General features: G+C 37.9%; 1 protein-coding gene across 3 annotated transcripts in view; it reads right to left on the bottom strand.

The window, feature by feature from the left end:
- LOC117429490 (vacuole membrane protein 1-like) overlaps positions 1-14,248 on the bottom strand; it is a 60,259-nt gene that overhangs the window by 44,782 nt on the left and 1,229 nt on the right. For 2 of the 3 annotated variants that reach the window (XM_058998118.1, XM_058998119.1), the window contains exons 2-5: positions 8,294-8,395; positions 7,849-7,984; positions 6,782-6,872; positions 6,140-6,250 (exon numbers count right to left, since the gene is read on the bottom strand). In XM_058998118.1, the coding sequence (XP_058854101.1) occupies positions 6,140-6,250; positions 6,782-6,872; positions 7,849-7,984; positions 8,294-8,375 (420 nt within the window). In that variant the 5' untranslated portion in view covers positions 8,376-8,395. Of the gene's footprint in view, positions 1-6,139; positions 6,251-6,781; positions 6,873-7,848; positions 7,985-8,293; positions 8,396-12,641; positions 12,768-14,248 lie in introns of those variants that run through there. The other variant, XM_058998120.1, reaches the window with a different exon arrangement.

Below are 14,248 nucleotides of genomic sequence, written 5' to 3'. Positions count from 1 at the left end.
CAGATGGAAAGGTGGCGGTTGTGGGTGGGGGTCAACTATGATGCGTACCAAAGCCAAATAACAAAATGGCTTTTAAGCTTTTAAGTCTCTCAACAGACTCACAGGGGTTTTGGGGTTAAAACAAACTCTGAATCCTTTCCTGTTTTTTCACACCTTGAATACATTAGCCACAGCATGTGTGGGAAGGATTGGGTCTGGTCAGTACTTGGGTCGGGCCCCTCAAAGGAACACTAGTTAGTCTGGGCTACGGCACAATTTCAAAGAACAGGGGTGTCCTACATAAAATCCCATAAATAAGGAACATTCCCTGTGCTTTATATGTTCCAGTTAATGACAGAGTACATTCATTCATCTGAATAAAATCTAAATCAAGTGGACAAGAAAGCCAGGCATTGATTATACATTATGAAAACAGTACACTAGACTTATATTTTCCAAAAACCTTTTCATCCGATAATGGGATAAGAAAGCCTTTGTAAATATTAAACAGTAAAAAGAAAGAAAGGGTTACACGACACCCTGTGGGTTTACCAGACACACACATTAGCTGTAGCCTGTGTTGTATGTAAAGCGCAACAAATTCCTGACTGTTTTGATATTTTTATTAAACATCAGCCAGAGGGAGCCTGATCAGGAAATACTATAGTGTTCGTAAAACAAACCCTTTCTCTGCACCCTCGAAGAGAAAGGGTTTGTCTTAAGAACCTGGTTTAAAGAACATCCCAAACAAACAGCATTATGATGAAAAAAATGTATATATGGGAAATACAGGCTCTGTGATTTGGTTTCTGTATTCAGAAAAAAGAGAACAAAAGGGTTGCAGAGGGAGGCCATCATGTGTGTATGTCAAGCGTACTCACAGGATGGATGCAGTCTCAGACACTTGTATCTAATTGCCCCTCTTGAGACTGGTATTTGTGCCAGTCCTGATACCTTAAGGTGGACAGTTTCCAAAAACCAGATCAGTCCCAACTAGAAGAAACAACAGAACATCTGCCTAATCTATACCTTCGATTTATTCCTAATTACCCCATGCTAACCTTCTTTACAACCTAGTGTCCTTAAGGGCTTTGATGTGGTTCCATGTAAGGTACGAAAGAAAATATGAGTCGCCTCTTTACAATCTAAACCCCCGATAGCTCCTTGAAGCAAACAAAGGGTGAATGTATAAGATTTAATTAATTTAACGGAGAGTGGTCAACTGGCCTTCTCGTGACTTGTGAATCACTTTCCCAGATAGCCACTAAAATCTGACTGACGGATCACATAATCCCCCCCGCATTCACAGACAAGCTTTATTGAGATCAGCAAGATACAATGTCAACCACAAAAATGTGTTAAAAGCAACAAATACGGTTTATTCTAAGCCTAAAAGCATCCATTCTTATCAACGTTTTTTTTTAGCAGTTATTCCAAAGTGCAAGAGTTCATGATTGGATTTTTTGTAGTGAATTGAATATCCTGTTGATTCAATTCAATAACCTGGATTTGGATTTGAATTTGAACAGAGGAGACAGGATTGTTCAGTCTAAGAAATACACACCGGGGTGCTTTTGTGTTTTAGTTAACCTTTAACCATGTATTGCTCTATTAAGTAATAAAAAGAGTGCGGATAATGAGTTACCAACAGTTTTCAGGTTTAAAAAATGCATTAGAAAAGCAGGAATCTTTGTGCACCATTTCAACTGAGAAAAACAAAAAGACTAAACATTATTACAGTAGCATCTGTAGCACCTTTGAACAAACTGTACCCCAATTCAATGATACGATCGACTTGAGTCGATAAGCACGAAGGCATCTGATGTTTACTGAACAGTTTTAACTACCCTTTTTATATTTAATGCATCTTTTTGTCTAAAACAAACAGTGATGGCAAGAGTTCTTATAAAACCATACGAATAAGTCACTAACAAAAAAAGAAATGTGCATTAAACGTTGCATGTTTAAAGTTAGAATTTTCTGCATTTTGGCTGTACCCAAGACTAGACTTTATAGTATCTCAAATTCATTAAAAAAAAAAAAAAAAACATATTGTGGAGCTCAATGAACCATATATGGCTAAAGAGTTATCAGTTGGACAGCCCTGGGTTACTATATATTAACGAACCCTTAAAAAAATTAACATTCGTTAACATGATAGTGAGCTAGTTTTTACCAGTTAATAAACAAAAAGTGCTCTCGAGTTTCCCTACATCAAAACTCAGTTCCATCAGTGTATATGGATCCATCGTTTCTGTCTTGTTATTGTGCCATTCCGTTCCTTTTCTCTTTGTTCTAGAATCCTTTTATACTGTATGGCAAATGCTTGCCTCCTTTATTTTACTTACCTCTGAATAAACTCTTTGTTTTTATTTGACGTGGTGTGGTCTTACAAAAGTAGTTTCCGTGCAGTTCCCTACTTTAATTATGTTTCATAAAATGATTGTTTATGTGACCAATCTCGTTTTGTTTGAATGATGGTACCCTTTCCTCATTCAAGTGGGACAGGCCGTGTCTGAATTCAAACCCAATGTCCTCCTGACTCACAGCCCTGTGCTCCTTCGCCTCTCGATACAGTCTGGTGCTAAAACAGGAGTTCATAATCAAAACACAGAACCAGCATCTCTTGATATGAAAACCCAAATAAAGCCTAATGAGTCCCTCGTGCCTTTGCCACATCTAAAACGGGATTGGTGAATCACATCCAGGAAGCTCTTGGTGAGACTAGTCATAACAGTCTCGAAAGCAATCAGATAAGCTTTTAATATTATGTTGGTTTTTTTTTTTTAAATAATGTTTGTTGCTATTTTTTTCTTTATCTCGGCTTTGCTCCATGGAAAGTCACAAGGGCTGGAACATGTCTTGACCAGTGTTGCGATTTCACCCTGCATTACAGAATAGAACAAGTGGAATCCCTTTGACATTGACTTTCATTAGGATTCCAAATCCGTGTATCCTGCAATGTACAGGACGCCGTCACCTTTAATTTACATTAACCACAGTAGGAATTCTGAATGTGTGGGCAGGACTGGGTCTGGTCAGAACCTGGATAGGGACTTCAAAGCACTGAGTTAGTCTGTTCTCCTGCAACAGGGGTGTCATTGATAAAATCCAGCAAGTAACGGAAAAATGACTGTGCCTTGTAAGTGTTGGGTAATGGCAGAAGACAGTTTAATAAAATCCAGTCAAATGGACAAGAATTACAAGCATTGAAGACACATTATGAAAAATATACACTAGACTTGTTATCCCAAAATCTATATAAAAGAAGAACGCCTTTGTAAATGTAAAATAAGACAACTTGCATGAGGGCTCAATTTATGATTAGTGCTCAATGTGACCTGTAGTTACCGCCTAAATAAATAAACGCATCCCCCCCCCCCTACAAACACAATAATATAAAACACATAGGTGTTGTCAAGTAGGGATGCTGGCAGACAAGCAGCCACCCAGACAGACATATGGTTCTATCAACTAAAGACAATTTGAGACCTACATTTAAAAAAATCTATACCTGTACAGAGAGTGCACTTCCTTATTGAGACTATGAGGTAAAGGTCGTGTGTGGCATTAATCTCACCTCTTTATTTGCATACTAAGACAACTTAACCCTGATAAATCAGATAACCGACAACACTTCCTGTAGGGAGGCTTGCGTTGCATGCGACTGTAAACCACTCGGGAGGGAAATACATGCGCGGTCTTGAGGGGCTACCAAAACCCACCTTTCTCTTACCAAGAAAGTTCAATTTCCAGTGTACAAGACTGCAAATGAGTAGTTTAGAAAACAAGGAACCAATAGCCATTTTAAAAACGTCTGTGCATTACTAACTGCATTTAAAATAACACATGCAATCACTGAATCCCTGGGTCTAGAAACACCCCTTTGTGATGGTCCCTTGAATGATTATGATAGGCAGATGGGATTTTAAACAGGGTCGCAAGACACACCAAAACAAACTTAATGAAGGAGAGGGAGAAAGGCAGCCGACGCCACCTACTGTGCGACTACATAATATCAGAATCAGCTGTATTGAACTGGCGCTTTCTGGAACTTGTAGCTTCTGAAAGTGTGTTTCAAGCATTTGTGGTAGAAAAGCAGAAATTGTACTGCCTCTTTTTATTCACTGGTGGCATTGACAATGACGGGAGTATATGGGATTCAGGTTCCATGCTTTCTATTTCTTTACACTCCCTATCGATTCTATTTTTCTATTCAGTTTATTTCTCCAAGAATTAGGCACGGTTGGTCTAATGCTGTGGCCAGTGTGTGCCCCAGACAAGCAGGAAACGAACCTCAAAACCACTAAAGAGAGGAGGGATTTGTGCTTTTATTAAAGCCGATGATCACAAGCTCTTTATTCGCAATAGAACATGTATTTTCTTTACACTCCCCACACATTCTTTTCTAGTGAAACTATTAGATCCTCTTTACTTGAGAACCAACATGGTGTTTTTGAAAACATGACAGACTACCTACCAAGGATCAAAAACAGTTTCTTATAAAGGGAACTTAAAGCAAGAAGGTTTAAATCCTGTTCTGTTCACTGTAGACTTGTTATGCTTTATTGTGCTGCCACCATGTGGTGGAAAACTGCACTGGCGCCAAGCTTTGGCTGGAGGAATAACCTTGGTCAGTGTGCCCCCTGCTGAGCCAACTTCAGAACTGCATCCACTCCTTTTAATGGCTTAAGAAAGTATATATATAAAAAAATGGTTTTCGGTTTTGAAATTAACTTACCGCTCACAGAAACATCATGTATAGTGTTCTCTCCTGTAAATGCATTTATTGTATATATAATAACCTATTTTCCTGGCTCCTCTGTTGTAACTCTAGATACAATCCTATTGCTGAAGGCCATCTCCTAGGACACTCTTTAAAAAGGTTGTGATATGTTAAGAGGCTTTCCCAGTAAAATGAGGTCAATAGCCTAAAAACTAAAAAGCTGTCTTTAGAAACCGTCTATAATCTCTAGCAAGCTCGAGACCTGAAGCGAATACAAAATTGTGCAAGTCTTTAAGTTTTCTGACAGGTGTACTGCCTGCTTAGCTTTTATCATGGGGAAAAACAAAGTAAAAAGGAAAAGGAACCCCTTTATTCCTAAATATAAAACGCATGCCAAAAAACAGCACAGAACTACTGAACAAAGCGGCCCATGGTCACAGATCATTCCTGCTGCATCACATATTATTACTAAATATCTGAAAGACCAGTTCTGAAAGTTTAGCACAGTGAAACGAAGTTTGATTTTGCAATGGGCCACTACTTGGCACTGCATGACAAGATGTGGGCCAGACATTACAAACAGATGTTGTAAGTAATTGCCGTGAATAAACAATAAAAGTAGTAGGTTAATAACCCACTAACATAACAATTTAACACAGTAATCACAAGATCATTACGGGCCATGATAATAATTTGTATTATTATTATTATTATTATTATTATTATTATAATCTGCCTCCAATGATTCGGTTATACAGGCAGTGAATAAAATTGCAGGTCTTTCACTAATTTTAGAGATGTTTTTTTCTTTTTATTACTGCATTGCTGATGGTGTCAATCCAGGTGAATTCCCTGGTACTGAACAATGCTTTTTAAAACATCCATCTTATCCTAGCATAGGAATAGGCTGATCACACCACCCCCTTCATGCAGAAAAAGTCCACCCTAGGAACAGTGCTTGCTTTGCTTTCTTTTGTTACAGTAATTCAGCTGTGAAGGAAGTGTTATACACTGCATTCAACATTGCTTCCCTGGACTTTGGAAACTGTCTGCCAGCTGTACGAAGCCTTGGTGTACTTCTGGATAGCAACCTCTCCTTTGATGCCCCAATCTCCTCTGTAGTCAAATCCTCCTTCTACCACCTCTGAAACACCTCAAAGGTCCATCCCTACCTTTCCCTGCCGGATGCAGATTTTTTTTTTCCTGTTTGTATTTAATGTACTGTGCCCTGTATTTCACTGTATTTAATGTATTATGCCTTCTTCCACCCTATCTTATAAAGAGCTTTGTGATGGTGGTCCACTATGAAAGGCACTATATAAAATAAAGATTGATTGATTGATTGATTAGCACGATAGCGATCTTGAGTGTTCTGTTAAACTTGAAGTCAGGCATCATTGACCATTAAAGCAGAAATAATATTGTGTTTCTTACCAAATAAAGCAGGAAGGTGTGAAGTCCAGTTCCAAGACCAACGGAGGATAAAATGCCCAAGCCTACCCAGTAGGCACACCACATAGACTTCTTCTCCAAGTACTGCACATACTGCAGAATGACAAACAAACAGGAAGGAATAATGAATCAGAACTAAAATGTATCAGATACTTGTAGAGACATGTGGGAGGATAAGTGGTGTGTTAATGCACTAGCCGGCCTCCTCTCCAGAAATGAGTTTGATGGTGTCAATTTAGTCTCCAGCAGGCAGCAATCCAAAAATCACAAAACCACTGTGTGCATGTGTCACTGCAAGAGCCCTCTGTGCTTAGCACAGAAGAGGACTAAACAGAGCGGGGTCTTTCAAGCCAGCAAGGAGGAAGCTAACCAAACTGCAACATAACACATTAGAGTTGTTATGAGGATTTGAATCAGGACAATGCATAGCTGTATATCCTGATGCAATAATGACTAAAATGTAAGATAGTACTGTATGGTTCACAACAGCCCTTTATTTGGTCCTGGTATTTTAGTTTTAAACTCTTCAGCTATTTTGCACCCCCCCCCCCCCATTAAATGTTAAATGAAGGCATTGCTTATGTAGTTTTACCATAGTGTTTGAAAAAAATCAGAATTTCTTACCTTCTGATGCGTTCCTTCAGTATAATATGCAAGTGTAAGACATGCAAGCAGCAACAAAATACTTAAAACCATCCCTCTCCTCTGCCATAATCTAAAACAAAAAGGAGGAGAGTTTTTGGGTTGTTTTTGCACATACAACTATAAAAACTGCCCTACGAATGGCTAAAACAAGTATTTGTCAGGTAGCTAAGGTGTACTGTAATTGAATGAGTCATTAAACTGGGTAAATCAGCTGACCTTTTATAAAACTGAACATTATTGAACTGCTGTAAAAGGTCTGTTTTTTTCATGTCTGTTATATTGCATATGGACATCAAAAGCAGACCAAACACTTGGACAACCTCTTGTGCTTAGGCTGCCTAGCTCTTTAAGAGGTTAGTCAGAGCTGGTTATAAAATGTCCTGACTCTTGACATCTAACACTTTGGACCCGTCTCCCTCCACGTTTGCTAGACTCTGACCGTAAATGATTAAAAGCTCCTGTATTTGCCGGTGACGTTATTAATTCTTTTTGCGAACAGGCTTTCTTTAAATCAATATTGCTGCAAGATGTATTCAATATCGTAAATGTACTGCAGTAGTATGTAAAAGTACAGTGTCATTTTTAGTCTATGCAGGTGCAAAGACTAGGTACTGGTTTTGAATATAAATACTGAAATTAGCATTTTCTCCACTTAAGGGACTTTACACTTCAGCTTCATTATGCTATGAAATGCATGACTGATTTGCAAATTATTGAATTGTGTTCAGATTCTATTATTTTAAGTATGAATGTAAGAAACTAATTCAACCTTGCGACCTGTATTAAGTTAATTTTAGGACACACAGCTTGGATTTAAAGCCAGAATCCCCTCCGAATCAGTCCGCTCTAGAAGCACAGATAGCGTTACTCAATACTGCAGACCGCTCTGGTAGTGTAGGAAACAAAACTCCATTTCAAACAGTAAACAAGTAAACTAATGTAATGTAATCAGACACAAACTATTTAATAATGATCCTAATGTTAATGATCCTAGTGTAGCATTTCTATAGTTATTTAGTGTAGATAAGACATAAGCGAGATCTTACTTTATTGTCCATTCTTTCAAGTCTATCAGGGTTTCCAGGAAAAAATACTGCAATGTAATACGAGGTCGCTTCCAGAGGACAAGGCTCAGCCTCTCCTCTCTGTCCTTCTGCTTTCTCTCACTGAGCGACGCAGGGTCTGGAAACAAGAGTTAAAGTCATCGGACAGAGCAACTGTTTTTAACTAGTACAGTCAAACCTGCTTATAAGAACCACACAAGGCCCTGCCTAAAAATTGGTACTGGTTTCTCTGTAAATTACACACTGACAAATTAACTATTACAATGTGAATTCTACAGACTACCAACGTCTGATTAGTGTTGCACAGGTCTGCGGATAAATCTACATCCAGTAAGCCTTTAGGAATGCATGCAACAGCAGAATGAGGATGATTCGTAGGACACTGAACAGAGATTTGTTGACGTTCCCTTTTTCTCATTCCACACACCTGCAAAGGTACCATTTTGCTGTTCCTTGTTCACGCCTACACGCCTCTGTGGTGCTTCAGAATCTGCTCCATGTTCTGCCATTTCATTGAGTAGTAGCTGATCTGAAAAGAAAATAATCAGACATATCAAAGCATGTCCTGAATAACCTAGCCTGGGCCTGCAGTGTATTCCCTTGATGCTTTCCCTAATTTGGATTCCTGCCACAGTCCAGTTTCATAATGATCAGTAGTAATGCACTGCGGTACGAAACATTGTGAATGAAAAGAACAAACACACCACACTACAAATTAGCCATGGTAGCAACACTACATCCAGCCTGATCTAAGTACACACGTCTTTTTACTTTGTATTTTTTTATTTTATTTTAGAACACAACACACACAGGCACCATGTTGGGATAGGAAACAGACATATCAGTCTTCTACCATCACATTTCCTTCTGCGTTATCTCTTAAAAATCAGGTTTCTGATCGATCTCTGCAAGTCAGAGGTGCTAGATCAGCAAGATCTTACTGCCAATATCAATTGAGTTCAGTTATCCCTGTATGTTTTCTTGTCAGCCCCTAAACACACGCCAAGTGTCACACTATAGTACAGACAGAGGCATCCAAAAGGAGAACTCTGAAGAACTGCAGTCTCTTCTTTCAAATGACCTAGAAATCAAAAGTGCAAATGTGGTAATTTCAGGAAAAGTATCTATTCAAAGCATGTAACACAGTCATGTTGCATACGCTCCCCAGAGACTCACAGGAGTGGAAAAAGTACATAGCGTAACTGCAGCTGAAGGCCGTTACATTTAGTTGCATAAACAGCATATGACATTACATTGACTGTACCCAGCGCAATACACTGCCTTTGCAAAAAGACTACCAAAATGATTTGACAGATTCGGATCCTGGAAATGAGTCAATATGAAAGTTGGGGCATAACTAAGACTGGGTGCGGTTAACTACAGTAGTCTGCTCTGTTGACAAGTGTTTTGAGTGGATTTTTTCTATCCTACAGGTCTGCACAGTGGAGAGTTAAGATCTGGTAAGAGGAATAATTATACTTTATGACAAATACTGGAAAAATATTATGAAATCACTCCTAAATAGTTATAGTCCTCATCCTTATGGAAAGAGCAATCAAATAATAACTCAAGGAGAAAGGCTGGGAGACACACCTCCCATTCATCTTTTGAACAGTACAGACCCAGCACTTCCTCTCAATGTTTTCCTCCTCTAAATCTGATGTAATAGAACACATACCGGAGGCTAGCTCTTTCCTTTCTCCCTCTCCCACACTTCTCTGCTCTCTCTTACTGTAAGGGTTGCGACAGCTGTGCAGTAATCTGAAACAAGTGTTTGCTAATTCCAGCCAAGCTAATGTACTGCAAGTGTAGATGATATATACTTCTACACTCATGACCTTGGCCCAAAAGCAGCAACCGCACAGATGTTTTAAGGCTCATCATGAGGATGGTTTAGCTGTGGTCAGAGAATGGATTAACAACAAGAAGTTTTTATAAAACAGACGTCCCCAATCTCTACAGGCTCCAATACGGCTCCAACTGCAGTGCTAAAGATGGCTCATCATTAAAAAAGAACATCTAATCATGTGATCGTCAACTTCAGAATCTTTAGAATATAAATAAAGTTTCTCAACTTTTCTTCATCCGAGTGGATTTTGTTTAGTAAATAAATAACTACCACTACTAAGAGAATACATTGTTTCATAATGCAGGCCAAAAGACAATGTGGCTTTTTATTTCTTAGTCTGTGAAAACAGCAATATTGTACCGTTGCATATACAAAATATTACAGATGATTCAACTGAGGTACCTGTAATGCAAACACTGCGTGTACTTTAGCTAGCCTATAGGGTTCCTGAAAGAAAACAAGAACACTGTTTTTGTTTTGTCAGAGTTACTCATGAATTGTGATTATCTAACATTGACATTAGCTTAATTACCTTATTCAGACGACACTCAAATGCTTAGCGAGTGTCCGTTATTTAAAGAAGTGCTTTGAAGCACAAAACAGGTCAATTGTGGGAGTTGAAAAGCCTACACTGCTGGTCGACAACGCAAGGCTTTATATATTTAAAAAAAGAACATGACTAACCAAAAAACACATTAACATTTTTAATTCTGTATCAAAAAAACAGAACACCACCGACCTGTATACAGTTCTAGGAAAGATAAAGTTAGACTATTGTAGTATAGGGAAGATAATACCACTTTAAAACAGCAGACCTTACAATACACTAACTATGTATATCTGTGCCCATTATTATTTATTTCAGCATAAAATGCAAACTACTTTATTTAACTATCCTAGGGCAGTCATTCTGCAACGTACTGAAATAATTACTGTAAATTAAGTGAGATATGTACTGAATTCACAATGAGAGTCAGTTTAACTTATCTTTAAGGCTACAGATGGTGTTCACTGTTTCATATCTGGAGATACTCAATGACAACTCAAAACTGAAAGAACTTAAAAGGAATAATATTTAAAAAAAGCCTTTGCCAGGAAATCCCCAGAATCAGATTAAAAAACAAAAAAACTTCCCAAAAGTGGAGTGACCTGGTGTAGCCAGTAATGGGTTACAATCCTCACTATTTCTTTAACTAAATCTAGCATCAAGTTCTAAGAAAATGAGAAACACAGTACTGCTTATCTTCAAAAAAAATACTGTGCGCATCTTTAGCACTTCGTACATTCACTTCCACTCTCATTTTGGAAGACATGCTTATTTCTCACTGATAAATGGGGTAGGTTGCTGTAATAGATATTTAGCACACTTTTTTTATCCTGATATTCACTGTATCATGTTTAACAAGAGCTTAACAAATTTCAGTTGAAACCCACTAACATTTTTGGTAGTGCTGTACTGTATTTTGAAGCTGGAAGACACACTTTCTTAGTCTGCTAAGTTTTTACTTTTGCTGTACTGCAGAATTGCATACACTTATTTCTCCCCATCTTTACATGTTTAGGTGCAATCTCGGCCTTGATCTCACGATAAGAACCAATTGTAAGGCAGACTGGATTAGTTTAGACCTGCTGGTTTGTTTTTTTCGGTGTGCTAATTGTTCCTAATCGAACGAGATGCTTCTCATGGTTGTAAAGTACTGCAAGTAGGCTACGTGTTGTTAAAACGAGAACCCAATGCTGACACCCCAGCTAAGACTACCAGAAAGATCGTTGTCAGTATGCTACCCCTTTTTAAAACATACCTACCACACATATACCTATGCAATGTGTTAAGTCACTATGGATTACATCATATAGCTTTCAAAAACGAAACACTGTGCCAAACATTCTGCTTCCATTAAACTGAAGTGGATAACAGAAGGCTGGCAGCCACGACTGGGTATCAACAATCAAAAACCTTTTGAGGAAATCAAGAAAGTTTACTGTAGAAATATCCCAATCCAACAATTACATAAACATCTTTGAAAAAAAAAAAAAAACATTATGCAAGTGTACAAATGTAAAAGATAATTTGCATACTACAGGGGCCCGGTTGTTTAAGAAACCACTCTTGTTTTAAAAGACGAACAGGCAGTTGAAACTGAAAAATATTTACACATCTGTTTGGTTTCACTAATCTTGGATTACCTTACCTAAAATAACATTATTTAGTCCAATATTAGTGATAATCAGGGTCTGTGAAACCAGCCTTACTTAATGTTAAGTAATCTAAGCTCATAAATGCTAACCAGGGTCTGTGAAACCAGCCTTAATGTTAAGTAATCTAAGATCATAAGTGCTAATCAGGGTCTGTGAAACCAGCCTTAATGTTAAGTAATCTAAGCTCATAAGTGCTAATCGGGGTCTGTGAAACCATCCTTAATGTTAAGTAATCTAAGATCATAAGTGCTAATCAGGGTCTGTGAAACCAGTCTTAGTGTTAAGTAATCTAAGCTCATAAGTGTTAATCAGGGTCTGTGTAACGCTGAAGATGTAGGCAGTATGGGACTGCATGGTACCCTTAATATCTGCAACTCTCAAAGGCTGCAGCAACACAGTGGGAGTAAACTGTATTGAAAAGCATTTCCCCATCGCTTCATTTTTAGCAGGAACTCTAATTCACACATAGATTGCTAAACAATCTTAAAACAGAAAAGAATATAGCAAGATATCAAGTAAACTCCAAAGTATCCAAGCATGCCTTGTCATCAATATTGGTATCTAAAGGCAATACAGTACTTTTATGACAGCCTACATTAAAATGTAAATTTCCATTTGATGCTTTCTAAACATGACACTAAATGTATTACCTACAATGCAATAAAAACCTGCTATCAAGCGTCAAATGAAAAAAAGAAAAAGTTTTTTTTTTTATTTATCCTCTTACCTAAACAGGAGAGTGGTGTTGCTCTGGCTGAGTGAACAGTGTGATCATGCAGAATTATTGTGGGTTTGTCTTCAGATAGCAGTGCAGTTCGACAGCAGAAATGAAATACTGCACATTTTGAGGGTTGTGAAAGCTAGTTCTGCAAGTCTCCACCTCAATGTGTGTCTGAACCAATGATAAAATGATCAACGCCTTCTATGTAGGGCAATTGAAGCTCATTAAAATGTGTGTGTGTGTGTGTGTGTGAATTCAGCTATTCTTGGCAATAGGGCACCTCTGGAGAAAACCCATCTAATTAAATATTAAAAATAAAAAATAGGTCAGCGTCTGAAAATAAAAGTAGAAAATCCTCAGTAGATTTAATTCTTACAAGAGAACTCAGATATTAACAGCTTCTGTGTTGTTGCATTTCAGATGAAGCCCTTACAATCTGAAGTTTGCAGCAGCTTCAGGCATTCAATTAGTTCTATTGGGTCATGCCTCAAAGCTCCAGACCTACATTTGGAATTTTAAATCTTTCTTCCCCCCCCACCCTCCTCTCCTCCCCCAAAGGGGCTTTAAAGCAAATCAATTGCGAACTTTGAAAGGTTTTGCAAGACTCTAAAGGTCACTTGTAATATGCCAGTAATCTGAGATGTACTAAAAGTTGTCATATATCCAAACCTTTCAGTACAAGAGGGGATCTCCTACAGTAAATCAGTTTCAACAAAGCCAACTGAACTTACATGCAAAATGGTAATGCCTGTTTTATCACACAAGCCTTATCTTGCATTACCAAAGTAATGCACATTTGTTTAGATTAGCTAACCAGAGTGGCAATATATTACAAACAGGACAGGACTGGGCACACTGCAGTCTAGCATATCACAACTTGATCAGTATACTAAAGCCGCTTTAAAATGCTTAAACAGGAATTAGCTTCTATAAGCAAATAATTGGCTTTATACTGTCCACTTATCTTTAGGATGATTGCAACCATTGAGTGTTTCTAATTGCAATAACTCAATTATTATGCTTTGATATGTTCTGTGTTCTGGTGCATTGGTTTGAGTTGCTGTTCTAGCTGCCTTCTATAGACATAACCCTGGTTATATCAGTCAAGGTGTCTTTAAGAAGAACAGCACAAATCACAGATACACTCAAATACACACAAAGTCAACGGTGACGTGCAATGACGTAGCTCAAATGATGTACTGTATCATGCACTTTACTGTTATACTTATACCCAGGAGTGGAATTTCACTCCTAATGTAAACACTTAAAAATAATAGCAATGAACTAATCTAACCAGTGTTTAAGTATTCTGGTATTCTTCAATGGTTTTCCTCAAAGGCCAAAAGCAAACAGATAAAAAAGAAAACCCATTGTATCAGTATGTGATGTCTCCATAGACCAGACAGTCAAATGATCAGCAATAACACTAGACCACTACTACATCAAATTTAAATGGCAAATCTCCCCATGATTTAAATTCATTTTACATTAGCAAATATGCACACGACTACTCTTCTGGTTGCTAACTTTGTTGTTTATTTATTAAACATGACGCTTATTTAAAAGTCTTTGTTTAACAATCAAACATGTTTGTTGTGGGTTTGTTTAAAAGA

This window comes from Acipenser ruthenus, chromosome 24, assembly GCF_902713425.1.
Source record: "Acipenser ruthenus chromosome 24, fAciRut3.2 maternal haplotype, whole genome shotgun sequence".
Lineage (NCBI taxonomy): Eukaryota > Metazoa > Chordata > Actinopteri > Acipenseriformes > Acipenseridae > Acipenser > Acipenser ruthenus.
This window is presented reverse-complemented; position numbering and strand designations above follow the sequence as displayed.